This window comes from Pseudonaja textilis, chromosome 3 (genome assembly GCF_049901715.1).
Source record: "Pseudonaja textilis isolate UNSWEBS1 chromosome 3, rPseTex1.2, whole genome shotgun sequence".
Lineage (NCBI taxonomy): Eukaryota > Metazoa > Chordata > Lepidosauria > Squamata > Elapidae > Pseudonaja > Pseudonaja textilis.
Genome location: NC_141992.1, coordinates 159,372,903 through 159,399,532, shown reverse-complemented (window position 1 = coordinate 159,399,532; position 26,630 = coordinate 159,372,903). Strand labels below are relative to the sequence as shown.

General features: G+C 35.7%; 1 protein-coding gene across 3 annotated transcripts in view; it reads right to left on the bottom strand.

Annotated features, from left to right (window-relative positions):
* The window catches only part of SPIDR (scaffold protein involved in DNA repair), a 177,696-nt gene that overhangs the window by 72,364 nt on the left and 78,702 nt on the right, over positions 1-26,630 (bottom strand). For all 3 annotated transcript variants that reach the window (XR_015743192.1, XM_087931216.1, XM_087931215.1), the window contains exon 8: positions 25,419-25,638. Coding sequence is in view for 2 of the 3 variants with exons in the window: in XM_087931216.1 (XP_087787342.1) it covers positions 25,419-25,638 (220 nt within the window). In the remaining variant the exon portion in view is untranslated. The remainder of the gene's footprint in view (positions 1-25,418; positions 25,639-26,630) is intronic.

Sequence of the window (26,630 nt, the reverse complement as noted above, 5' to 3'; positions counted from 1 at the left end):
TAGTGTTTCTTGTTTCCTTCAGTTTTCACAATTTTTCCTCTAATGACAGTGAGGGTGGACTTTTGTCTACCTAATGTAAGGTCCCCAACCCTGCAGGATTTTAGAAAGACATTTAAAGCTAGGATCTTCAGTGCTCCTATCTGGTGGGATACCAGAGTTTTATTCCAATCACCATTTGTTATTTTAGTAAAGTGTTCCATGCGCCTATGGCATATAGCTATGCTGGCTGCTTGACCACAAAAATTGTCTTCAGACAAGAAACATAGATGAGCACAAGTCGTAGAATTGGACATGAATGACAGGGAAACCTTTACCTTTTACTGTTTTTTTTTTCTTTTGTATTTTTATCTAACAGCTGAATATGTTACCTAGTCCCAATGTTTGAATTGGGCTGTCATAAAAATGTTATAAATAAATACATAAATAAATAAATAAACCTTATCAGGAAAAAACATGAACTATACATATTCAAGGAGCAAGTTTATATCAGAAGAAGAAAAGTGTCATTGTCTTTGTTGTCATCCAAGTCCATATAAGAGCTGAAATTGATCAACAATGGATGCTATCAAATTGATTGACAATGGATGCAATTACCAGTTCAAATACAACTGGTAATTGAAATTTCAACTTTCCGTCACTGTATTTTCTGATGATAAAAAATGTGCTTGAAAGTGGGAACATCTGGAAGAAATTTATGCTTTTTAATATTTTAAAAACATTAAAAGAAATTAGCATGCACTTTACTATTTTACTATATACTATTTTACTATTTCATGTAAAACATGCAACAAAAGGCGGTGTGTGAAAAGTTATATAAATAAAAGGATGGAATTTGCTTGGGAATAAATTCAAGGATTAAATTAAAAGAATCAAGTTCATGCAATAATTCAATATGGAAGGTTTAATCGAATTCTTTAACATGAATATATTTGTGCTTGTGGGACACAAGAGATAGGGGACATAGCATTGTATTGTATATTGTTTGAATGCAAACTGCATAATAAAAAGAAATCAGTGTCTTGGTTCATACTTTAGACTACAGCCGACTGGTATTCCCTCATTAGAACAATGGGTTTTACATGTGAACAGAATCCAAATGTGACATATTGTATGGCTTTTTACTTGAATAAAACAGAACAAATGAGTACTGTATATGTAGATCTGACTGGAATACATTGGAGGAGTGATATATTAATACTATTTCTATTTTCTTTTTGTTTATTATTCTATTTTTATATATGGTCTTATTATTGCCTTATATTTTGTATTCTGACATAGCTTCATGGCTAATCAATAAAATATCATCATCTTCATCATCTTCATCATCATCTTCCAGCTGGAAAATGTAGAAAGAGAGGAAGTAGAAACAATAGTTTTTTTTCCTACAAATAATAAGATTGAAAGAAGGAAACAAATAGATACAGACAATCCTTTAAAATATCATTAGAAAGAGGGAGATCATTCGTACTTATATGGAACTATAATGTAACTGATGGAAAAGTACCAGTTACAAAACCAATGGAGGTATTTTATAGTTCGTGACTATAATATAAATTAGCAAGTCTTTGTATTTAAAGAAAATCACTGACACAAATAAACATATTACTTGACATGTCTACTATAGCAACTTGAGATTTTCTGCAAACAAATGTGACACAGAGCAAAAACTTGCTAAATTTGCCAACGCTGGAATGTTCCTGCTCATCCTGGCTTTTCTCTTCTAAGTACAACTGAAATGTTATATATTTCTAAACTATGCCTCTCAGCAAAACCTAGATTATTTTATGACTATATTGCGACTATTCACTACATCAACTAAAAACCAGTTATTTGGCCTGTATTTTAAAATTCAATCTTGGATATTCCTTAACTACAGACTGTACTAATTACTGAAAGTAGAAACTTCTAAACATGATTTTTGACATTTGTTTTATGAATTTTGCTCCTCCTCTTTGAACAAATTCCAAGCTCTCCACTGAACACTGACAAAACAGCATGTTCTTTCTACATTCAACATATTGCATACTCTTGCAAAGAATGCAGAGTGCCAAAGCAGAAAACCCTTTGAACCAGAAATTTTATATAGAAACTAAATAAATAAATACAGGCTAACTCTGTATACCTTTGAATGACTCTTATCCTTACCATTTATGTAATAACCTGATATATAATATTAAGTTTTCTGTATAGTCCTACTGAAGGACCATTTTCTTCTTTTAACAGATTCACAAATATGATCCGTTTCTACTTAGCAACTCTTCTGTGAATCCAAGAAACATTTTCATTTAAGAAAAAGCAAATCTGCTAAAAACATAAGATCAACAATATCTAAAAAAATAAGATCAAAACCTGATCAACTGTTTTGACTAATTATAAAATGCCAATTGTAAAATCAAGGTTATAGGTCATCCCCATTTTTAGTATCAGACAATTTACAACTCAAGTTTCATATTGAATAAGAAATTCTTGTTTAAAAAAATATGCATATGGTGCTTTTTCAAAACTTAGATATAACACCAAAAAGTATTATTTACAATAAAAATAATCCAGAAGTAAAGTAACCTCACTGACAGGTATTATCTCAGCTCTACAGGTTAATATTTTACATTTGTATAGCATTGTTTATTATTATTGTAATATTGACATTTATTTGCTGTCCATGTCACGGTTCAAGGTGACTCTGAGAAGCTTACAATGAAATGAAATATGCAAATATAAAAATAGTTATAAATATAAAACAGGTTAAAATAAAATAAATAAAACAAAGTACAAATCCTGGGTTTGGAGTAGTGAGGTTACAGTACCATCATACTGCACCAACCACTTCTAGCCTACAGCTTCCCCTTCAGAACTCCAAGCCAACCGACACAGCCAAGTTTCAAGGCTTTTCTGAAGGCTAAAGAAGAAGAAACAGATCTCACTTCCATTTACTCTCTAGCAAGATGGTCCAAGGGGCAGAGGGCATGGCAGAAAAGACTCTTCTTCTGGAGCCCACCAGCTAAAATTCTTTAGCTTATGGGATGCACAATAGGCCCTTCTGACAGCATTAGTGAGGCAGGCCAATTGCATTGGGGAAATAAGATTCTGCAGATATCCTGGAGCCATGCCATAGAAAGCTTTAAAGGTGGTAACATGAATGCATATCACATAACAATGGTGTTACTTATGCTATCATAGGAGCTTCCAAAACTACCCACACTGGTGCATTCTGGACCAATTGTAGCTTCTGAATACTCTTGAAGGGTAGCTCCTGGGTAGTGTGTTGCAATTATCCAAACAAGAGATGATCAGTGAGGCAGGAAGGCCCTCAAAACTCAGAAAAGGGTGCAGTTGGTGCACAACATGAAGTCATACTAAGGCTCTCCTAGCCATGACTGCCACTTGCTCTTTAAGCAGGAACAGTGAGTCTAGTTGCACACTGGGTCTGCCTGGGGGTAGTGTAACCTCATCAAGAACTAAAGAAGATAAACATCTGGTTCCCAAGGCTCTGCATACCCACAGTCACTCCATCTCACCAGGATTCATCTGAAGCCTTCTGTCCCTCATCCATGTCCCCATGGCCTCCAGGCACCACAAAAGGGTAACAATAGCATCACTAAGGTCACAAGGGATGGAGATGTAAAGCTGAGCATCAGTATTGATGGTATCTTGTCCCATGGTGTCAGATGAACTCACCAGTAGTTTCATTTAGCTGTTAAAAAGGAGCCAAGAGAACACCGAGCCCTGTGATACTCTATAAAGTAGCTGCAGCAGACTGGACTTCTTGCATGCTATCAACAATTGAAAATAGCCACGGAGAAAGCACAACCAGCACAACACTGCAACTCCCAATCCCAAATCCCACAGCTAGTCCATGGTTGATGGTACTGAAAGCTGCCAAGAGGTCAAGGAGAGCAAGGATGGACACACTTCACCCATCCCTAGATAGGAAGGTGGGAAACTGGACAAAATTACCCAGTAAGGTGGGGTCTAATGATGGCTTCTTATATAGGGGCAGGACCCTGGCTTCCTTAAATGGTATTGGGAAAGTCCTTTCGTGCCATGAAGTGCATGCAGTGAGTCACCAGAAGTCACCATCTTGGAAGCGTTCAATAACCATAAAGGACAAGGATCTAAGCAGCAAGTAGTTGTGCTAATTATCCCTGAGGAGCTTGTCCACTTCGTCAGGTCCAACAAGATCAAATTGCTCCCAGGTAACAAGGTCTGCTTCCCAGGCATATCTAATGGATTTACATTATGCTTAGACTCAAACTGAGAATCTGACCAATATTATCTATCAGATTTTGCACAAACTCACTGCATGGCCCTGAGGATGACCAACCGAGTCTTATCTTTCCATGGATGGACTGGATGTCCTTAAATAAAGCTGTCAGGCAATACTCTACAAATACAATAACATCAACAAATACAATAACATCAACAATATTGATGTTTTGCTGTTTTTACTGCCACAAGGTAGGGCTTAATTGCAGCTTGTGTTCAGTCAGATTCATTCTTTGTTTTCCTTTAGCGGGCCTAGGAATTAGGCCATTGCAGCTAGTAGACCAGTTTTCAACATGCAATGAACTGGATCCAAGCATAAAAATAATTTATTAAAATCAAATAGATGTAATTTAACAACAATTAACTTCAGTCTCATTGATTTCAGAGGATCTAACCAATTTGAAAAATATATGTTTTCTGAAGATTTGGTCCATTTCTTCTGTTTGCTTTCTGCTTTATGTGTGCATGAGAGAATGTGAACAAAAAATTATATTCTGTTTTATAACAATTATAAATTATATAATCGTATATTATATAGATTGATAATATTCAATAGTCCATTCTATAATTACATGTGTAATTTTAATTACATATTTTAAAAATTGTAATCAACAATTTAATAATGGAGAATCAAGCTTCTTGAAAATTGAATCCCTCATAAAAGCTCAGTTTCTACTCAATAAAGCAACATTTCTTTTCTTTCAGCAATAGTAGCTAAATATTTGTGCTCATTTGAAATTATCATTGAATATATCGGAGTAGGCTTTGGAACAATACACAAGATGAAATTCAAACCAAACATTAGATAGGGACTCCTAAATATATGTTCATGAGCTTTATGTGTGCATTTGCAAAGTATGCCTGGGTAAACACTCCAGTAGAAGAACAAACTACGAAAAAACCTCTGACTTAAAAAAGATACAAAGGCTGAAGCTTTATTCATCTGTCCTTGGAGTTAAAAGACCCATTATTTTCAGTGTGGCATACTTCAGAGTACGTGTGAATAGGACTGCATGCAACCCTTGTTATTGAGAGTTCTTTTTCTATTTTAGAATCTTTATGCTTTTGGAAACATTGAGTAATAAAGTACTAACACCTCACCACACATTATATAAAATACAGGACAGGGCAATATTTTATAGCAGGGGTGTCAAATCTAGCCCAAGGGGTGCTTAGATCTGACCCGCGGGTCTGCCCTGGAAACAGTGAAGGAGTGGCTCATGGTGCCTCTGCCAACAAAAACAGAGCTCGGGAGAGGATTGCAGGAGGCTGTGGCAGTTGAAAATGGAGCTCGGGAGCCAGTTTTCTCTGGCAGAGTGCTCAGGCCACCATAGACGCCCTCGACACAAGTGACAGTGAGCTGGCCACGCCCACTATGGCCACCCGAGGTGAAACACAACCCTGATGCGTCCCTCAATGAAACTGAGTTTGACGACAAGCCATTTTTTGAAATTAATAAACCACAAACCAGTAGATAATACAATTCTATGTAATTTTAATTGAATATCGATGTGTTTATTTAAAGTCCTTGTTACATAAGGTTAATAATCAAGGCATCATTGACAGAGCCTTAGAGCATGCCTGAGGAAAAAGAGCAAAGACCAATAATTTCAGCAAAACAGCCTGCTTCCAAATGCTAAAAATAGATAAAGAAAATATCTCACAAACTATGAAATGTTGGTCAGCAATCATTTTATGCTCAGCAACATAGCCTCCCCACTACCTTGCTAAAAATAAAACTGTATGTATTGCAATAGTTTTCACTTGCTTCAGCCAAGAACTCCAAAACCTCCCTGAAACTAACCTCAGCTGGATCACTTGCTTGTATACTATGAGTCAGCACTTTTCAACATTTCTGGAAATTCCTCAGTGCAAACTCCTCCCATATAGCAGGAAACTGCAGATTCAACTCAGCATATACCAGGAAATACATTCAGTTTTGCACATTTCAATGGAGTCACATAAGCATTCAATTTAGTTTTTGGAAAGCTACCAACTACACTGTTTTCAGCCATTCTCTTCATGCAGAAATGCAATGCTACAGTGAAGAAAGAAAAATATTAACAGGAATATCTTCTGTTCATCACTAAATGCTGCTTAGAACAGTATCAGATTATATAACTTTTAGAACTCTGACGGAAATATTCTTAAATCTAATGTATATGGTTAACGATTAAATAAACCTGACAATTCTTAAGAAACATATTTACTGGAAGCAGTTTCTATGTTAACTATTTCATATTTAGAATAACCACATGAATACATAAGTTAAACATGGTGTAATTAAGGTAAAGTAAAGTGGACAAAACCAGAGTACGTAAAGCCAAGGTAAAACCAGCAAAAGTGAAATATCTGAAAAGAACACAAAACTGTTCTTAAAATCTCAAAGAAAATAAAAAAAGTTTTCATCCAGCACTGACAAAGCGTAATATTGAACCTAGGCAAGGTTCTTTGAAAGGCTTATTCTATAAAAGAGATAGCAGCTCTCAAATGATCTTGCTTTTGTAGCATTATGTCTCATCATATTTGAAGAGGATTTCTGAAGAACATGGTTGATGACTATGGTGCAATAGATGAATACAAGAAAAGGTAATCTTTTCCTTAAGCAATTTATTCTATTTATTATTCAGTTTACATCTTGCCTCTATTTCATACAACTCAAGGCAGTGTATATAGTGTTCCATTATCCTATTTTACCCATAACAGCAATCCGGTTAAGAGGGCTGGGCTAAGAAAAAATAGCTGACCCAAAGTCACTGAACCAGGTTTCATGCTTAACAGAGGACTAGCACCAGAACATCTTAACCACTACACCAAATTGACCCTAAATAAGTAATAAATGTTAAAATTAATTCTCTCAATAGGATCACTGCAATCATGCAGAATGATATATTCCGTTTTTTCCACCATCTTTACTACTAAGAGTTCCACTTGAATATTACTGAGAAACAGGCCCAATCAAGAGCTCAATTGCCATATAGTGATCAATTATTTTGGTAAAGAAGAGAAGGTCTGAAAGTAAGTATGACTCCTTTGTTATAGAGGAGAATCTTGTCATCCGGAGTGTTATTTGCTAACTGCAGAAAAGTGGAACAAGGATGAAAACCTTCAGGACAACTGAAAGGAATCTAGAGAAGTAGCAGCATTAAAAGGCAACACCAGTAACCAGAAGAGAAACTGCAATGAAGTGGGAGGTAAGAATGATATTGTAGCATATTGTAGCCTTCTGTAAGGTAAGAAAAGAGGGACAGAGAAAAATAGGCAGCCCTTTCCTCCACGTTATGAGCCTGCTGGAGCAACTGACAGCAACTGCAAGGCAGCTACACAGCAGGCTTCTGACAGTCTCAAAGATTGATGCTGGAACAGGTGAAGACACCAGGTACTAGTAGCAGACGAAGCTGCAATAGAATGGCAATTCAGCAGAACATCTTCTATTAAGACTTTCTCAGAACGTCTAGAAATACACAAAAGAAGTATCAATGTCAAAGTCAGGAGAGGACAGAATCCAAGTAGCAGCTTTGATGGAGACAACCGAAATAAGCCAAGAAGTCCAAGGAGAAACAATTATAGCAGATTGCCTCCCAGTTGGCCAGCTGGCTGTAGATCCTGGGTTTATCTAAGCTGATAAGGCTATTTAAATAACCAAGACCACCTGTGTCCAATAAAAACAATAATACTTAGTCAAAGCATCTACTCAGTTTATAAAACTGTTATTTTGAGGGAAGTACAAAATCCTCCAAAGAGACAATCTTCTTACAAATAGTTTCCTTATGTCTGGATTGTTTCTCAGTTTATGGCTATTATTTCACAACATCAAACAGTGCGGTACTATTAACACAGGTAGCCTGTACAATGCTCTGGAAAACGTTCCATAGCATGTTCCCAAAACATGGAACTAACACAGAAGTTGGACATTCTCAAATAGCAAATAGGCACAGAAAACAGAATTATCCTACAATATAGCATGATGAAATAAAAAAGCAACAACAATGCCTATACGATGCTGAATACTTTCTGGTAATTTTGAGGAAAAAAAGGTCTCTGCCATTTTTAATAACATAAATATAAATCAATGTATAATACAAAACTAAACCTTAACTGCCATAAATGAACAGATACTCAAGTATATTGTTTCCCAAATTCAATCTCTCTTCAGAATTTCAACATTCAATTTATGGTAACAATATTTTCAGTCCAAGTTCTTAAATAGAATACCTTCTGTGTCACTGTTAAACATGGATTGTAACTATGCTTAGTGCATTTTAAGTAACAATACTGGTGTCATTTAAAAGACCCTTAGCTTGACATCATTATTTATTACACATACCAACATGATGACATAATGAAAAAGAAGACAGTAGTATCTGTAATTTGGAAGAAAACAGAGCTAATCCCATCAACATACCTCTTCAGATTAAAACAAGAGAAAACAAATAATGGAATACATAATCTTCACCCTAGCAGAATATGTAGAATCGCTTGCTCTTGCATTCTATATGGCATATAGACAGAGTCATAGCCTTCACCTGCCCAATAAACTTTACAGCAGCTCTATGAGAAATGGCAAGTCTCTTTAAAAGAATGAACATTCAATATTTGTTCTATAATAAGCAGCAGTGTTGACAGTTAATATAGTCTTAACCATACATGCTGTTTCACTGGACAGACTACAGATAGTATTTATTATTCTGTTGATTTCTCATCTTTCTGCTCTGCAAATAAATGGAGTTATAATATTATGAGTACCTACCATTTCAGCTGCTTAGGCATTTGTATAACTCACAGAAATAAATATTATGTTTGGGAATATGTGCTTTTTATAGGGAAACAGAATCACTCATGCTGGTTGCTTAATATGATATTCAACTTTTGTACTAAGTAGTATTTTTTTCAGTTGTGATCTGAAAAAAAGCTCTGTAACAAACTTGTTTTTCTGAACTTTTTAAAATTCTCTCTACAGATCAATGAGATTAAAAGGTGGCAGATAGCCAAATACTCCAAACATTATAGTAATTAATAAATGCATTTAATATGTATGCAGCTTTTAAATACAAGGCATCTGGTTCTAATTTCAATTCTGGCTTACAATAAAAGTGACTCCTCCACAATACTTGTATTATAAACTGTTCTCCGCCTCCCCCTCTTCCAATATTTTCCTCCTTTGTGGAAGAGGTTGTTCCTTCCTTCTTGCTGGAAGCCACCTGACCACTGCCAGGAAGAGGAATGCAAAACATTCCCAAGAGCAGTTCCTGACGTCAGCAGAGCTTTTCCCCTCCCAATGTTCAGAACTGTCTGGAAATTCCAGTCTCCAGAAGAACTAATTGAATGAGATAGCAGCTGTAGCCTGTACTGAATCATATTAATCTGCTTCATGAAAGCTGCCTCAAACAACCATAAAGACTAATGATCTTTTTCATGGAAATAACATACACCATAAGTACAACTATTATAATGATTTTTTTCATGGAAATAACATACACCATAAGTACAACTATTATAATGATTTTTTTCATGGAAATAACATACACCATAAGTACAACTATTATTTTTGCAAGTATTACTGTATTTAATTTTATAATTAACTTGAGCAACTGCTCTAACAAAATTAAAAATATACCTGAAAGAGCTCTATACTTTTCATTCAAAGGCAAAAAATAAAAATATTTATAAATAAGCCAGACTTCCTCAATCAGCTTTATGTAATCCATAGTTCTACATACTTCAAACTTCAGGATATAAATTTCTCCTTCCCTTCCACAAAAAAAGTTATTCAGTAACTGTATATATGTTCTGTTATGATTTGTTCCAGACTATAACTACCAATTCTGAGTATAGAAACACCTATGACCAAAGGATAGCAGCACAGAGTTAGAATTTAGTGACCATCAGTATGGTCTAAATCACAAGTACTATTAATATATTCCCAGAAAGTATCTTAAAATTGTTGGTCTTGGAATTGATCATATATCAAGGCTTAATAGGATGCCTACTTTCATTTGTAAATGTTGACTGTGAAACAAAGACAGAATATAAGTATTAAAGTATGTCCACAATTCTATGTCTCCTGAGAAGGAATTTATTACAGTCAGTCTTCAACCTACAAGCATTTGTTCTGTGACTTTTCAAACTTACGGCACTGCTAAAAAAATGGACATATAAGCCTCTGAAATTCCAGCTATCACAGTACCCCAATGGACATGTGATTGCAATCTGGATGCTTGAGTGGCCAGCTCATGATTACTTCCTCCAAAATAATGGGGTAGCTTGCAGGGAAGTTTGATAGTCATTTCTGGAAGTAGCTCCAGCCTGTAGCACCTACCCACACCTATGCGCAGCCTTTACTGGCCTCCCAAGTCTTCCAAATCCCCCCTTGACTCGTGCATGCAGTTCACACTGGCCTTCCTAGGATTCCTCTTACATATATCCCCAGCAGGACCTCCACACTCCTTACCTGGGACAACTGCCACTTTCCAGTTAGCAACCTGCAAGTCATGGGATTATGACAGCAACTGGGATTGCCAAGATACCCATCACTAAGCAATGAGGTCACACATTATGTGAAATCGCATATTACCATGGTGGCACAGTGGTTAGAATGTAGTGCTTCTGCTGACTGCCAACAGTTTGGCAGTTAAATCTCACCAGCCTCAAGGTTGACTCAGACTTCCATCCTTCTGAGATTCGTTAAAATGAGGTTTCAGATTGTTGGGGACAATATGCTGACTCTGTAAATGACTTACAGAGGCTATAGAACACTGTGAAATGGTATGTAAGTTTAAGTGCTATTGCTATTACAACTAGATTGCTTACGCAGTAATCCTCATCTAAATTGCTGTTGTAACCTGACAACTATATATTCTGCTAGATGTAGAAAATTGTGTTCGCTATCATATGTTCATAGACTACAGTTGACAAAGATTTGCTATATTGTACACTTTTGCCTTGCTAATAACCATAGTGGTTATAGTGGTTGATATCTGGCATAGTCAGCCAGATATTTAGAATGGACTTGGCATTTTTATCCACCTATTAAGTCCTTCCCAAGGATCTGGACTAGGCAGATGTTTTTTAATGGTTTTTAATATTTTTGCAGAACATACATTGTTCAAAGTAAAGTTGCCTTTTACAATAACTGATGGTAATTTGGTCAATGCTGATGGTGTTCAGGTATATCTCAGTTGTTTGGGACTGAACTCAAAGCAACCATTATTATTGATAGTATATTTGCTTTTTTTTGCTATGGTTGTTCTATTTGCAGGTCTTCATGCTTTCTGATCTTCTCCAGTTCTTTCTCTTCTCTTCTCCTCGAGTTCTGCAGCGTCTAATATCCAGAGGGGTTTTTTTGTCTTTCTTATTGATAGTGCTTAAGTCTGATATGCATATGGCAGATACTTGTATTTAAATTCTGAAGTCTCACAGCACTTCACTTTTTTTAAAAAAAACAATTATTTGGGTTTTCACTAAAACAAAATACAAATAAAACATCTTTTTTGAAAATAGCATGGTCCCAGGTTATCACTTCTTCATACAGACACAAAACTCAATTTCATGCTCATTTTTATATTCTATTCCATATCTTATTACCATTTTATATTTTCTACATAGTTTTTCCCCTATTCTAATTTTCTCAACTTTGTTTTGATTATCTCAATTCAAATCATTATATTTATACTTTTGTCTGTCCTGTTACAATTTCACATTATCTTTCCTTATTAAACAAATTTTCCCTGTAGTTACCAATTAGAGTATGACACCTTTATATCCTTTAATTTTATCCATTCAAGCTCTTATTTAAGCTTCAATGTATAGCTTTAAGATTATAGCATTCAATATAATACATAACTTCCAATCAAATTCTGCTTGGTACATTCTTAAAATAGACACTATATTCTTAAAAAGAAAAAATTATATATATATGTAAATAAAACACATTCCATTCCAATTCAATTCTATCATTAATATGCATTAAAATCTTAACATCTTTAACATTTCTTTTCAATTGAATATCATACTTCCTTGGGAACACTTATAAACTTTCCATAGTTATTTTTTTCCCCATATTTCTCACTTATATTTTTATAAATCATTACTAATAATTAAAAATGTTCCCTTTTAATTCTCTCAATCATTTTAATTCATTTATTTATTAACAAACATACCACTGCATTACAATAAATATTTTATCCATCATCATATTTTCTAAAGTTATTTCTATTTGTAATATAACAAAGCTATCTTATGTACCTTTGCAGAATCCCTTTTACAATTAAATTTTCACCCATTATCTCTAAACAAACTTATGGTTACAATCCTTATATCTTTTCCCTGTTTCTCCATTTCTTGTTTCTATCTTTTACAACTTCTTTTCCTTGCCTTCTTCCCCCTCTTCTTCTCCCTCCCCTTTTTACCCCCTCTTCTCTCTATTTCTAACTCTCTCATCTGTAATCCCCTCTTCTGTTGCTTTCTAATATTATACTTATCTTTCAAATTGTTCTTCTTCTTTTTGGTTGTTTTTTCTAATCTTAAACCTTTCACTCTCTTTTCCCCCCTTTCTTTTTTCCCCCCACTTAAAGTTATTTGATAATTAAAGATGGCTTCTTCTTTGTCGCAATCTTCTTGTTCTGCAAGCATTTCTTGTTGCTTCTCATAGTTCCAGATCTCCATTTCTAAGAATTGAAACACGAAGCCAAAAGAAGTTCCATTTTCAGTTCTTCTAAGAGTGATACCATTTTAAAAACTTTTAAACAACAACCCAGTTAATTTTAATTATCTAGATGCAAAAATCACCAAGTAATCCAAATAATCCAAGGCTGTTTCTTCTTGCTTCTTTTTTCCACTTTCTCTTCCTGGGGTTCTATTATTTTGTTACCAAGTTTCCATTAAAATGTATCTTTGAAGAATCTTGTTAAAATTTCACTGTAAGTTCCTTTTAATTACAGTTCCATTCCTTAATTCCAGGCAGTCTCCTCCATTTTTCCAGATCCTGCCCTTCTATTCTTTTTTTTCCTCCTTTCCAGCTTTTAAAAACTTTTAAATGTCCAGAAATCTTTATTTATCCCTTTGACTTTTATTTTCAACTTAGATGCCTATTAATGTCAAAGTGGATTTTTTTTTCAGTTTCTTGCTTAAGTCTCTTAGCTGTCAGTATAAGGAAGGGAAGAAAAAAACCCTAATCCTTTCCCTTCTCCCTCTCCTTCGCAGCTTCAAAATCTTCTTTGGGAACAATGTTGTTAAGTTTAAATTCCAGGATACCTTATTTGTTCCTTTTGCTGTTTAACCCGGTCAACCAAAACTTTCTCTTCTTATCTTCCTCCTGCACATTCTTTTCCGGTTGAGTTCTTCTTTGTGGTGGCCATTTCTGACCACCGGTACAACCGCCTTCGGGAATGGCCAGCTGGGGAGGAGAGATGCGGCTCTCCTCAACCCTGCAGGCAGTCTCCCCCCTCTTCACCAACTCTATGGGGTGGCTTAGCCCCGAAACCAACCAGCTCGGGGCGCTCCAGCGGCGAGCACGGATCAAAGCCTTGGAGAGACGAGGTTTCGGTCTGTCGCCAAAGAAGCTCAAACCGGAAGTCCAAGCACTTTACTTTCTTCATTTTCTATTATTTGTCTATTTCGTGGTCCCACCAGCGCTTGGTAATAGTATTTCTTGCAGATATTCCAATGCACCATTGTTGCTACTCTGTTTTTTATGTGGTCAGTATGATCTTCTTGCAAAAGCTTACTAGGTGGTCCACTATTTCTTCCACTTCTTTGCAGCAGTGGGACTTGCTATCTTCTAAATTCTGCCTTCATATCTATTTGTTCTTAAGGCTTGATCTTGAGCAACCAAAATCATCCCCTCTGTCTCTTACTTTCCTGCTGTCATGGTACCATCAGATGCCAGGTCCGATGAATAGGAGGAGACGGGGCCTACAGAGGAAGATGATGCGGCCTATCTGGCCCTGGACGAGTGACTAGAAGAGCAGGATGAAGCAGCCTCGGGTATCTCAGGCCTGGGAAGGGTTGTCAGAGACGAAGAGAGGGTGCAGGATGACCAAGCGAGGGGGGAGGAGATGTAAAGGATAGGCAGCGGAGCAGAGGAGCGACAGAGCTCTGGAAAAAAGCAACTGCCTCCCCAACTTGATCACTGAGCACGGAGATTGAAGAGTGGGATTAGCACAGGGCGACCTGGCGACTTGGGAACCCTGTACCTCATCACCTGGGGAATAGGATTTAAGGAGATGCAGAGGGGAGGGACGGTCAGGAACAAGTGTTGCATTCTTCCAACCACACTTGCAATTATCGATGTCTTGCTATCTTGCTCTGCCTTGCCTTGCTTTGCTTCAACTTGCCTTACCTTAACTAGCCTCTGTGCGAGCACTCAGCAACACTACTCTGCTTGGGGTTTTTGCTGCAGCCCCAGCTTTCTAAGTGACGGGACAGCCCTTGATCAGATTTTCCGTACTGCTTCTGCTAAGAGGACTGTACTGCTCCTCTGGACATATAGCAGTCAAGAACTATCCGAAGCATGTGTGCATGTTTAGGGCACTGCTCTTGAATTTGCAGTGAACCATGAGGATTTTGGGGAAAGGTTGGAGCGATAAAAGGGAATTATGCCATCGCTTCGGCTGCGTCACTTCTGTGCCCAGCCCAGTTCATCACACCTGCTCTTAACCATCACCAGATTATCTACTTTGCCTTTTTTAAAAAAAATAATGTGCTGGCTATGTAGTACTTTGTCTTCCCATCTCTCTTTTCTCTTCTTCATTACCATTACTATTACCATTACAAAGCACTGTTGGGTTGGTTGTTCTTGTAGGCCAGCGTGGTCTCTCCAGTGCTCAGTAAACCTTCATGCTATATTAACTTTAGTGCTGCTCCTTCATATCTTTCAGATACTCTTCCATGCTTTTTTTCTTCTTTAACCATTTGATATACTTGCAATATTCCATGCATGGAAGAAGGAGGTGATCAGCATCATTATTTTTCTGGTCTTCCTATCCAGGGTTTTTAGTTTTGCTTCAGTCCAGCCCATTATTCCAGCTGTATACCTAATGCAGTGGTGGGATTCAAAGAGGTTTACCACTGGTTCGGTGGGGGAGGCTGGGTGAGTACACTTTGCCCACACTTTGTGCATGCACACACATGTATGTGCACATGCCAAAGCGCCTTTGTGCATGCACAGAGGCTTTCCTCCTTACCTCCTGCACTTACCCTGGATCTTCAATAGCTGACGCATGGCAATCTGCTGTGCTGCACAAAGCAGCTGCGTTTCAAAAGCAGGAAATAAAGGTCAGTATGGGAGCCTGGGCAGGCAGGCGGGCCCAACAGCAGATCACCTGACAGAACCAGTTCTGTCTCAGCTGATCTTCAGAACTACCGGCTTGGCAGAACCAGTAGCATCCCACCTTTGATATAACAATGGAATTATCCTGGTGTTAATTGCCTTGATGGTATTTTTTTCATTGAGTTTTTTGAGTTTTTCATTCTTATGATTCATTTACTTCTAACCTTCTTGAATTCAGTGTGCTTAATGCTGTCAGTTTGAAGGATACCCAGGTGTTTGTAATGATTGTCTTCATCCAGACACTTGATGTTATTTCCCCAGAGCATCTTGATTCCTTCAGTTTTCATTATTTTTCCTCTATGGATGGTAAGGGTGGCACATTTGGCTCACCCAAACTCCATTGCAATATCTTGGCTGAGTATACAGACAGTGTTCAGCAAGAATTCTAATTCAGATGGTGTTTTTCCATACAGCTTCAGATTTTATGTGAAAAGGAGGTGTGAAAACCGGGCAGATATTTTTGATGTTTGATAACCTTTCAGTATTGTTAATAGAGGAATCAGAACAATAACAAACAGTAGTGAGATTTGTCTCTTAATATTAATTTATTCCAATCTATCACCATTGACTGGCAATTGTGTCTTTCATTCTGCCACTGATTTTTGCATAAAGCTTATGATATTTCTACTGATTCCTGCTTAGGCACTATATTATCCAGTCATGTAATACAGAGTCAAATGCCTCCTTGTAATGAATCCTAATTACATTCAAGCTGGTCTTTCTTTCTATGTTTTTTCAAAATCATCTTTTCAATTAGGATCTGAGATCTTTTGTTCCTCAGTTACCTGGGCAGTTTCCTTTCTGTTCAGGTGGAAAGAGCTTGTTTTCAATGTTGGACTGCATCAACTACCACACCTTTTAGCAATTTGAAAATTGTTGGTAAGCAGGTAATTGGCCTGCACTTGTCTGGTGCTGCCCTTTTTGTTGGATCTTTCATTCAGGTAGGTCTTGCCAGATGTTAACCAAAGTTTAATTTCACCTCCTTGCAGTATGCTATTAAATTGCTTGACAATGAATGGATACAGACCAATCAGATATTTCAGTGAAACACCATGCAGTTATCTTCACCTAGTCTTGAACTATTCACGGTCTTCTTGCCCTTTTCTCCATCATTTCTGCTGTTAAATTCTTTCATTGCAGGTTTTTTTACTCTTGTCCACATCCTTTATCCAAGCTACATTTTTGATGTATTTCTCTGGGTTGCCCTGTAGCTGTGCCCAAAACTGCAGTGTCTTTTCTTTATCATGTTGTGACCAATGTAGTGTCTCCATTGAGGAACTGGTAGAAACATCTCTGATTCAACTGAAATTGGAGATTCTATCCATAGTTGTGCAATTCCGCTGATCTTTTTCACTAGATACGTTACTTGCTGCTTTATTATTTCCGTTGATTCCTTAATCTCCCATATTTCTGGTGATACTTCTTCATCAGCTATTTTTTGGTTTTCTTGTTCTTCACCTTTTCTTTTGTTCTAGCTTGTTTTCATCTGAGTTTACCAGACTGATCTTCCATTTTGTGGTACACTGTTTCTTTTTTCTCACTTTTTATCTCCAAGGTATTCATTTATAACTGCAGCCATGACGTACCTTAATTGGTTGTGTCTTGCAGTGAGCTGCTGCTTATATTTGATATTATAGTATTGATATCTTTTACTGCTTGTGCTAACTGTTTCATTGGAACAAGATTAAATGCGGGCAACCTTATTCTGTTGCTTTGCTGTTGTTTTACATGCTAAATTATTCTTTGTTTCAATTCAGTTCTTGGTGGGGTTTTTTAATTGTAAGGCTTTGTTCCTTCTGAGAAGGTAGAGGAGAGCAGTCCCAGTTTGGGAATGAAAATAATTCAATAGCTATGCCGGCTTCCTTTATTGTAAACTCCCCCGGTTTGCCTCTACAGTCTAAGTTACTTCTGGCAATGCTTTGACTTTCTGTCCTTTGCAGTTCTTCCAAGTCTGCTTCCAATATAATACAAAATATTTTATTTTGTATTATAAATCAGTGTTGATCCGCTAGTATCCATTCTGTAATTTCTGATTCTGGATATTATCCTTTCCAGAACTGATGCTTTCTAGTCAAATATTCTCTTTTCATTGGACTTGATTGGTAATAATAGATTATTATTTCTTTCTTTCTTTCAATCTTTGTGTATTTGTGACAGGTAAACAACTTTTCTGCACCTGCTTGGCCTAGTTGTGCTCAGCCAACAGTTCTGAGTTCTCTAGCCCATTTGTCACAGATGTCTAGGAACTCCAACACCTGGTGTGGAATGCTGTTGTTGACCTGGGCGATGACTGATCTGGTATGAGTTTCTGTAAATTACATCTCATCATACTGTTTATGGGAGAGACATTCCTTATCTTGCTCCTCTGATGAGATTGTCTAGGATGGTCGAACTTCTGGCATGACTTTCATCGTCTTCAGAAAACACAAGCCCCGTGAGCACATCAAGGTAGTGCCTTCCTGGAGCAGTATCATACAACAGCTATAGGCCATTATTATTTTTAATTATTATAGCTTGTTGCACAGTCAAACAAAATTTTAAATGTGATTTGGCTTATTTATCAGCCTATGAATCCTTTTAAGGACCTGGGATAGGTAGATACTTGTTGGACAGTATTAAAGGTACCATAGCATTATCATTATTATGTATGTAGATAATCTACAGTTACTCATAGTCTAAAACTGGTGGAAACTTGTTACTTTGCACCTTTTATGTATATATTGAGTTTATTTGAACGTACAAGCCACCCACCTCTAATGGAAAAAGCCAATAAAAATAGATAAAAAATTAAACCAAACAAACACCTCAAGACTAATATAATCCCTTAAACAATAAAAGTCAAAAGGGCAGGAACCCTAAACAAACATTCAGCCTGGGACTGAAGTCAGGGTTTGAGAGATTTCTGGAACTCTAGGAAAGAGGATGCAGTCTTTTAACACTTTCCCTTAAATGGGTAAGGGGGGCGGAATATTGTTGCAGAGTTTTGGGGCTGTGACAGAGAAGGCACACTTTCTTAAGAGAAATGTTTTCGATAGTCTGTTTTCGACTATGTTTAATGCAAGCATCTAGAATGCATCCACTCTGCTGAAACATGCTGGGCAGGCAGAAATGACTAGAGGCAAGTGGTCACTCAGATATCCAGACGCTATGCCATACATATATATGTTCCACAACCTGCTGAAGAAATATTCACAATCCCTATCACATATTTTCATATGCACATATACATTAAGGATGCAAGTTGGAAATCTTGTGTACCTCCCAGCATTATCCACATGCTGCAGGCCCATATTTATCTCCAGATGGTTTCTTCTGGGAAATGCTACCAATTCATGTGCATATGCATGAGTGGAGAGATAAATGATGAGGCAGATGCCAATTTCTGGCTCTGCTCAGTTCAATAATTGTTGTCCTCAACTTACAACCATCATGAGCCCAAAATTTATGTGGCTAGTTGAGACAGTTGTTGAATTTTGCCCCATGTTATAACCTTTCTTTCCATAGTTATTAAGTGAATCACTGCAGTCGATAAGTTACTAACATAGGATGTTAAGTGAATCTGGCTTCCCCATTGACGTTGCTTGCCAGAAGATCACAAATGTCAGAAGGTGATCATGTGACCAAAAGGTGGTCATACTTACCACATGGTCATAAATATGAACCAGATGGTTAGCATCCAAATTTTGATCACATGACCATGGGGTTGCTGCAACAGCTTAAGAAAAACAGCCATAAATCCCTTTTGTTAGTGTCATTGTAACTTCAGTCACTAAACAACTGGTTGCAAGGACTACTTGTACTATCTTTTCCTGTGAACAACCAATAGTCTTAAATAACCAAAAGGAGTTCCCCTATACCAACTGACTACATTATTCCTTACTCTGATTTAGAATAATCTTTAAACTATTTATTTGTTGTATATGTAGAGTTTTACATAATAAAATACTCATTCTTATAATAAGCTGCACATGTAAGGGTTATTGTGCATTTTAGTTATTTTGAATTCCAAAGAAACAAACACCATTAACCTTTCATTTTTTGGTTTCCCAGAAAAAAATAATTAATAACAGATTTAACTTTTTTAAAAACTCTGTTTATTCCATGCCATGCTTGTTTTCTTAATATGTATGGGTGATCTGGGATTACAAAAGGAAAACACATCCTTCATTTTAGGTAATTTTAAAAGCATTGATTGTTTTATTATTCCTCTGATTCTGTTTTTAACAACAGTTCAGTTATTGGGGAAAAAACAATTTTTACTAGCCAAAAGAGCCAGCTTGCAGGAAGGAAGAATTGCAAAGGAATGCATAGTTAGGCTAAACTATTTATCATAGCAAAACTTTCCATGAGTATCTTAAAGGAAAGAAAGTTGTTCAAATATCCCCCCAAATCCCATGCCCTTCCTAAGCCCCATTTCCAGAGATTTGTGGTCATGCAGTCATATCCAACATTCCCTAGTCCAAATTAGGTAAGAAATTTGATTCCTTTTAAATCACTAATGGAAGCTTCTGGAATGCAACTGCAAACTCACAGATTCCTTGAAACAAATATATTTAAATTAAGAAAACATAATTTATCAACATGGATCGTCACAACTTTAACTTCAGAAACAAAAAGACATATTTCAGAGACTAACAAAGAAATCAAAGAAGTCCAAAATGGAACAAAAAAGGACATAGAAATAAATTCCACATAAAACATGGTATTTTTGTGATATCTTGGTTTCTTATATACTGCTATACCTTAAATTATTATTACCTTTATTGTCAGAGTACATATGTACAATGAGATTGGCTGAGCCAATAAATGTTTAGATACTGAAAGAAATGTTAGGCTTAAGAGCAATCACAGCTTTAAACATACAGGTTTGAGCCAAACTCAACTCTTAGTTCATTGACATGCAGTTCATGACTGCAGCAGTTTGCCATGGAAGTCTTCCAAAGTATTTTATTGACTTCCCACTCTAGTCTACATTCTTCCTATTTCCTTATATTCTCCCATCCACATACTAGCCACTATAGACCCATCCTTTTTCATTTCTTAGCTCAGTCAAGTGATGCCAGGATTTCAATCCTTTCAAAAACCTAACAAATATCAGGGCATCTGCTTCTTTTTCACTTACCAAACTGAAATTTCATCCTAACTTCTAACTTTCTGTGGCATGAAAACTCTTTGTTAATCGTTTTCATGGGACACTTCTTAAACGTATCACCTATATCTCATTTCTAGCCTGCTGCAATGGCAGTCTGAAATCATCTTTTGCTTTTCTCCATTAAACTGATGTTTTCCCCTTTCTTTCAACATTAGTTTCACCATACAAATAACCAGTGACATCTTGATGATGAACCTGACAAAAGTACAATCATGCCAACTTCTACTGATCACTTAATTCTGCAGATACTCTCTTCCCCAATATTAGGCTCTCTAAGCATTTTGACTTGGGCTAAGAGAAAGTCCAGACAGCTCATTTTAGTGCATAGTAAAACTGCCACCTGGGGATTTTGTTTTGAGTTATTTTACCATGCAAAAGTCATATCTCCATGACAATGATGGCAAAAAATAAAGATGGTAGAGCATGTGAAAGAAGCAGGGTTAAGCAAGAATTGGCTGTTAATCTAAATGCCAACCTCATCCCAACTGACTGATCAGTTTTTTGTGCTTTATGTTGATACAAAAGCTTTTGTCTCTACTGGTAAAGCAATAGTTTGAGGGGGTGGGAGGAGCAATGTTTTGGTGAACCACAGGATGAGCACAAGATGAAATTAGTAGGGATGACCAAACCCCCCAAAACATCTATCAGACAAAGTGATTTTTTAACACAACACGAACTTTGGAATGTGCTACTAAGAGATGTGATGCTAACTACCAGCTTGGCTACCAGCAGGCCTAGACCAATTTATGGAAGACACAGGGATAAATAACTATTATTTGATGGCAAGAGTGACTGCTCTGAAAGGCACCTCCTGGGAAACAAGTAAGCATCCTTGTGAAAACATGCTGTTACAATTCCTAATACAACTTCAAATTAAAAAAAAGTCTTGACCCAGCCCATATGGGTGATATGGTCCAACCCCTGTAGTCCTTCCCTAATACCCACAAAAATGCACAGCTGCCAATCTCTAAAAAGGTTGATTACACTGGGCCATGCATAGTTCCCAACAGAATTGCATATCTACCTTCATCGCAATACTTAATTTATCCTCCAACATTTAACATTTCTTTTCCTTGTGTACTCAATGTCTATTGAAGACAGACAACTACAGTACCTATTACCTGGTTATGATTTTTCTTTCCATATGTTGTTAACATTTCAGATTAATAAATATTTAAACCTAAATTTTATGTGCAATAGCTACTAAGCAGATAAAACATTTTATCAATATAAACTTTTCAACATTGATTAAAAATAATCTGGAGACATTTCTATATTAGAAACTAAACTAATATTATATTAACTCTTCCAAAGAATGCTAACAAAGAAATAAATTCAACCATTTTATTGAAATAAGCAACCATTTTATTTGCAAATTTCTTTAATCTAATTTGTTTGGTAAGTGGACATTTTTAAACCTAAAATAAAAGCAGATGTGTACTTCTAAGACTAGAGTATAATAGGATTCTGATGTTAAATTTGTTGCTGTAATTTATTGTATTTTCAAACAAATTGCAAACCTTTTTATTATTACATGTTCTAGTGCTAATATCCCTTGCCTACTCAAAAGCTAAAGACAGAAATTGTTGGAACCAGTTTAGCAAACTCTGCTACCTTCAGTGGTTATTTTGTTTCCATTTATTTGACAAATTTGTTTTATTTCTAGGCTTGTAGGAAATGCTTTTATCTAGATATTATGTTTTACACATTCTTCAGGTAATTCTTTATTCCTATGAACATGCAATTGTTTTTGAATATACATAGAAATAATTGTTTTTAATTACTATAGAAAGATGACAAGTAAAATACAGTGATCAGTTGGGACAGTGTTTTTGTATTTGTGCACAAGCATTTCCACTGATTGTTAATGGAGATTGACTGATTTAGTATTATGATGGTCGCAAAGGCAACAAATAAAATCATTCCATCATCATATCATTCCACTTGAATAACTGAGCTACTAAAAAGGTTAGAATTATCCAAATATCTTCATGCAAATATTTTATTATAGACAGTAAATTGATTGAAGATCAATTTGACTGAAGTTGTGTATAAATTTATTATTATTTATTATTTTCCATGTATGTATGTATGTATGTATGTATGTATGAATGAATGAATGAATTTTACTGGGGTTTTAGTTAATAAACTTGGGACTTCCTATAGGTATATATTATCCCAAATATAAAAGGCCAAATGTCAGTCAAATTCCACTGTGATCTTTTCTGTGTCTTACATAAGATGTACAAAGGTCAGGCCCCATAACCAACCATACAGTTCTGGTTCCTTGCATCTGACTATTTCCCCAATAATGTTCTCACCTAATCGAAGAATCTTAAATCTGTTGTATTTATTAAAATGTATATAGCGACCCATCTATATCAAGTTCTGGGCAGCTCCAAGTCAGCAATTTAACTTCATATTTATAAGGTCACAAATATATGACTTTTTTAACTGCTGTATGCAATTTCATTAATATCTGTTGTTGCATCTTAGGAGAATATTTCATTTAACATAGATTTTGAGCTGAATTAAACACATTAGCATATTATTAGTAGCAAATGCAAGAAGCTAATTCCTTATTTCCTCCCCAAATTTACTGATAATTTAAAACAAATGTACCAAACTAGTCTCTGAGGGATTCTTCTAGTTTGTTCCAAAATATATTGCCTTTAATAAAAATGTCATGTTATTTTCTCTGTAGTTAGCATCTACTCTAAACCCATTTTTCTCCAAAACTGTTTTCCTTTATTATTACATTCATTGTGAATAGAAAACTTGACTTTTTAAATGAAGAATTATTACAAATAGAAGATAAATTATTCATACCTGTGGGAAATTAAAAGCCAGTAATTATTTATACATTTACCCGTGGCCAAATTAATTCAAAGTGTTTATTATTTTATATTTTAATAAGGCTAAATTTTAATTCTACTACATTATTAAATGTGGGATTTGGCCAGTCTAGAGAACAGAAGAACTAGGGGTGACATGATATTAGTATTCCTGTATTTGAGGGACTACCAGAAAGAAGAGGGGGGTTAACTTAGTTTCCAAAGCACCAGAAGGCAACACAAGAAACAATGGATGGAAATAAGGAGAGAAGCAACTTGGAATTAAGGAGAAACTTGCTAAATTAGGACAATTAACCAGTGGAACAGCTTGCCTTCAGAAGTTGTAAGTGACTCAACATTGGAGGTTTCTAAGGAACATCCACTTATAACTGGACAACCACTTATCTGAAATGGTACAGGGTCTCCTGCTTGACCAGGGGCCTGGACTAGAAGACCTCCAAGGTCCCTTCCAGCTCTATTCTGATTGATTGATTGATTGATTGAATCTATACTGAAAGGGGTCTGTAGCATAAATCCTATAGTATATGTGACATGAACATTTAAACCATATGGTAAAAAAAAGCTTTTAAAGGTTAGGAAATGGATTTGTTTCTGAGTAACAGTCATATAAAAAAATTCTGAATCTTCAAACTTCTAAAGATTTGATTATTAAGCATGTACTACAACAAATATGAAATAATTTGATAAACGACTAATTTGTTACTGCTCCCAATTGAAGTAGAGAAAAACAACTGCTTTAAAATAAGACGTTTGGATATCAAATCTTATTTTGAATGATGATATTAGGCAGAAGCTAAGCAAGCTGTTCCATTTTTCCCATATAAAATAGTTTATTATCTCCAGTTCTTTGAAGGGGTAATCATCTACAGATTGTCCAATTGCATCTTTTTTCCAGGAGTGCTTCTGCCATAACTGACTTTGAATTTTGTTGAATTTTATTGTAGGGTGGCTCAGTGTCTTTCCCTTATCAGAGCTTTTTACTTTTTCTGTTTCTACAAAATCTTCAAAGCAGGAATGTAAAAAGGACTTACTTTCTTTTTGATGGTAGGGATTTGGATGTTTATTTTTTATCCGTACTGTCTGCTTAAATATTTATAACTTTTCAAAATGCATAGATGATATCAAAGGGCTCTATAAAAACAATGGTAACAGAATTTCTTTGATTTCTTTTGTTTGGAACTTCCCCCTCCCTTTTATTAGGGAAAACAAGATACTGTTCATCTCATACCAGAGTAAAATGAGATGAAGATTAAATGTCTTTAGCATATAGCATTAATCCTGCATGATTATCAGCAAAAACACTGTAGTAGTGAAGCTCTTTTCCTGCTAGAATTTCTTTAAATTATCTTTTCTCAAATGCAAATTAAACATGTTAATGGTTGAATCATTCATGTATCTTAGCATTTAATAAAATGCAGGAACATAAGAAATAGACAACAAAGGCAACTATATTATTACTAGAATAAAAAATAAATAAAACCTAACTTAAATTTGGGTCTCCTCTAAAAAAGAGCTACTGCTAAAGGAGCACTTTTTATTTATTTTATATCCCACCTTTATTTTTATTTTATTTTTTGCAAATAACTCAACATAGTGAACATACCCAACACATATTCCTTTCCTATTTTTCTCACAACAATCCTGTGAGGTGAGTTGGATTGAGAGAGAATGATTGGCCCAAGGTCACTCAGTTGGTTTTCAGCGGAACTTGAACTCACAGTCTCTTGCTTTCTAGTCTGATGCCTTAATCACTAGACCAAACTGGCTATGGTATGGTTGGTTGAGGGTATGACTGGTTGCGAATGTTTTATGCACTTACCAAGGAGGATGAATATATATGATGTCCTGTGGTACTGCCTTCAAATGAGCTGTTGTTTCTTTTGCAAAAAGAACTTGAACTCTTGGCTGAATTTCAGCAATTTCTTTTATGATAGAACCATCAGCACAAATTTGTCCCAGTTGATGACAGTTAGCTATGCAAAGAGTGCATTCTTCATGCATTTCTAAGATCTTCACAATTAATACACCAGGTTTGCCACCTAGAAATTAAGCAATAAAATACTATTAAGAAATAATGAAAACATGTGAAAAGAAAATTTTCTAAAACTTCTCAGTTACAAATAAGAAATCAGAAATGAATTTGTATGGACTTATTTTAATTGCACAGAACTTCGGTAAAACAAAACTTTGTATCTGTTACAGAATAGCTTATTCTTAAAGTGCTTTTTAATAAACTTAAACATTAAATAGTATGTTATAACAAAATGGAATTATATTTAAGACAATGCTATCCAAACATTTCCAATTATTTGGCTTGTTAAAACTGGCATGAAAAACATGTGCAAGAGGCTCTCATAGGCTAGTAGTTTTTACAGCTATGAGGCAATTTCCTGTATTTCTATCAAAACAACACTCCTCAAAAGACCGAGAGTAAATCGGCAAGCCTCATAATCTCACTTATTGTATGAAAAAGGTTAGCATCTAAGAACTTAAGTTATCCTTAGTCATCTTAGTAAAAAGAAATTTATCTAATAAAGAAAATACTGCATAAATCTTGCAATAAAATCCCAAAGCAAGGGGAAGCTAGTGTGCCAATATAATTTTATCCATTATGAATATCTAATGAACTATTGAACTATTGAATAATGATAGCAAAATCATTTTTAACAATATAAACACCAACTTTAGTGAGTTGCTTGATTATAGAAAAACAGACTACAGCTTCTGTGGACAGCAAAATTTATGTGTTTGCTCTTATTTAAAAGCTGTATCCTGTGATTCCTCTCTCTCCCCCCTTATATTAGATTGCATTTTAATATTTGTGTATGAAACATAAGATATTTTTAAAAAGTTGTCCAGCAAAGGAAAAACAAAAAACACATTTGACACTTTGAAATATTAAAGCATCAGAAAATATTTTCTGTGATGTTTGAATATGGTGTACCAAGATTTCTAAGTAACTAGAAAGTACAGCCAAGAAGGGGCTTAAAGCCCAACATCAAAGAAAGTCTGTTCCTGAAACTGCAGCTGC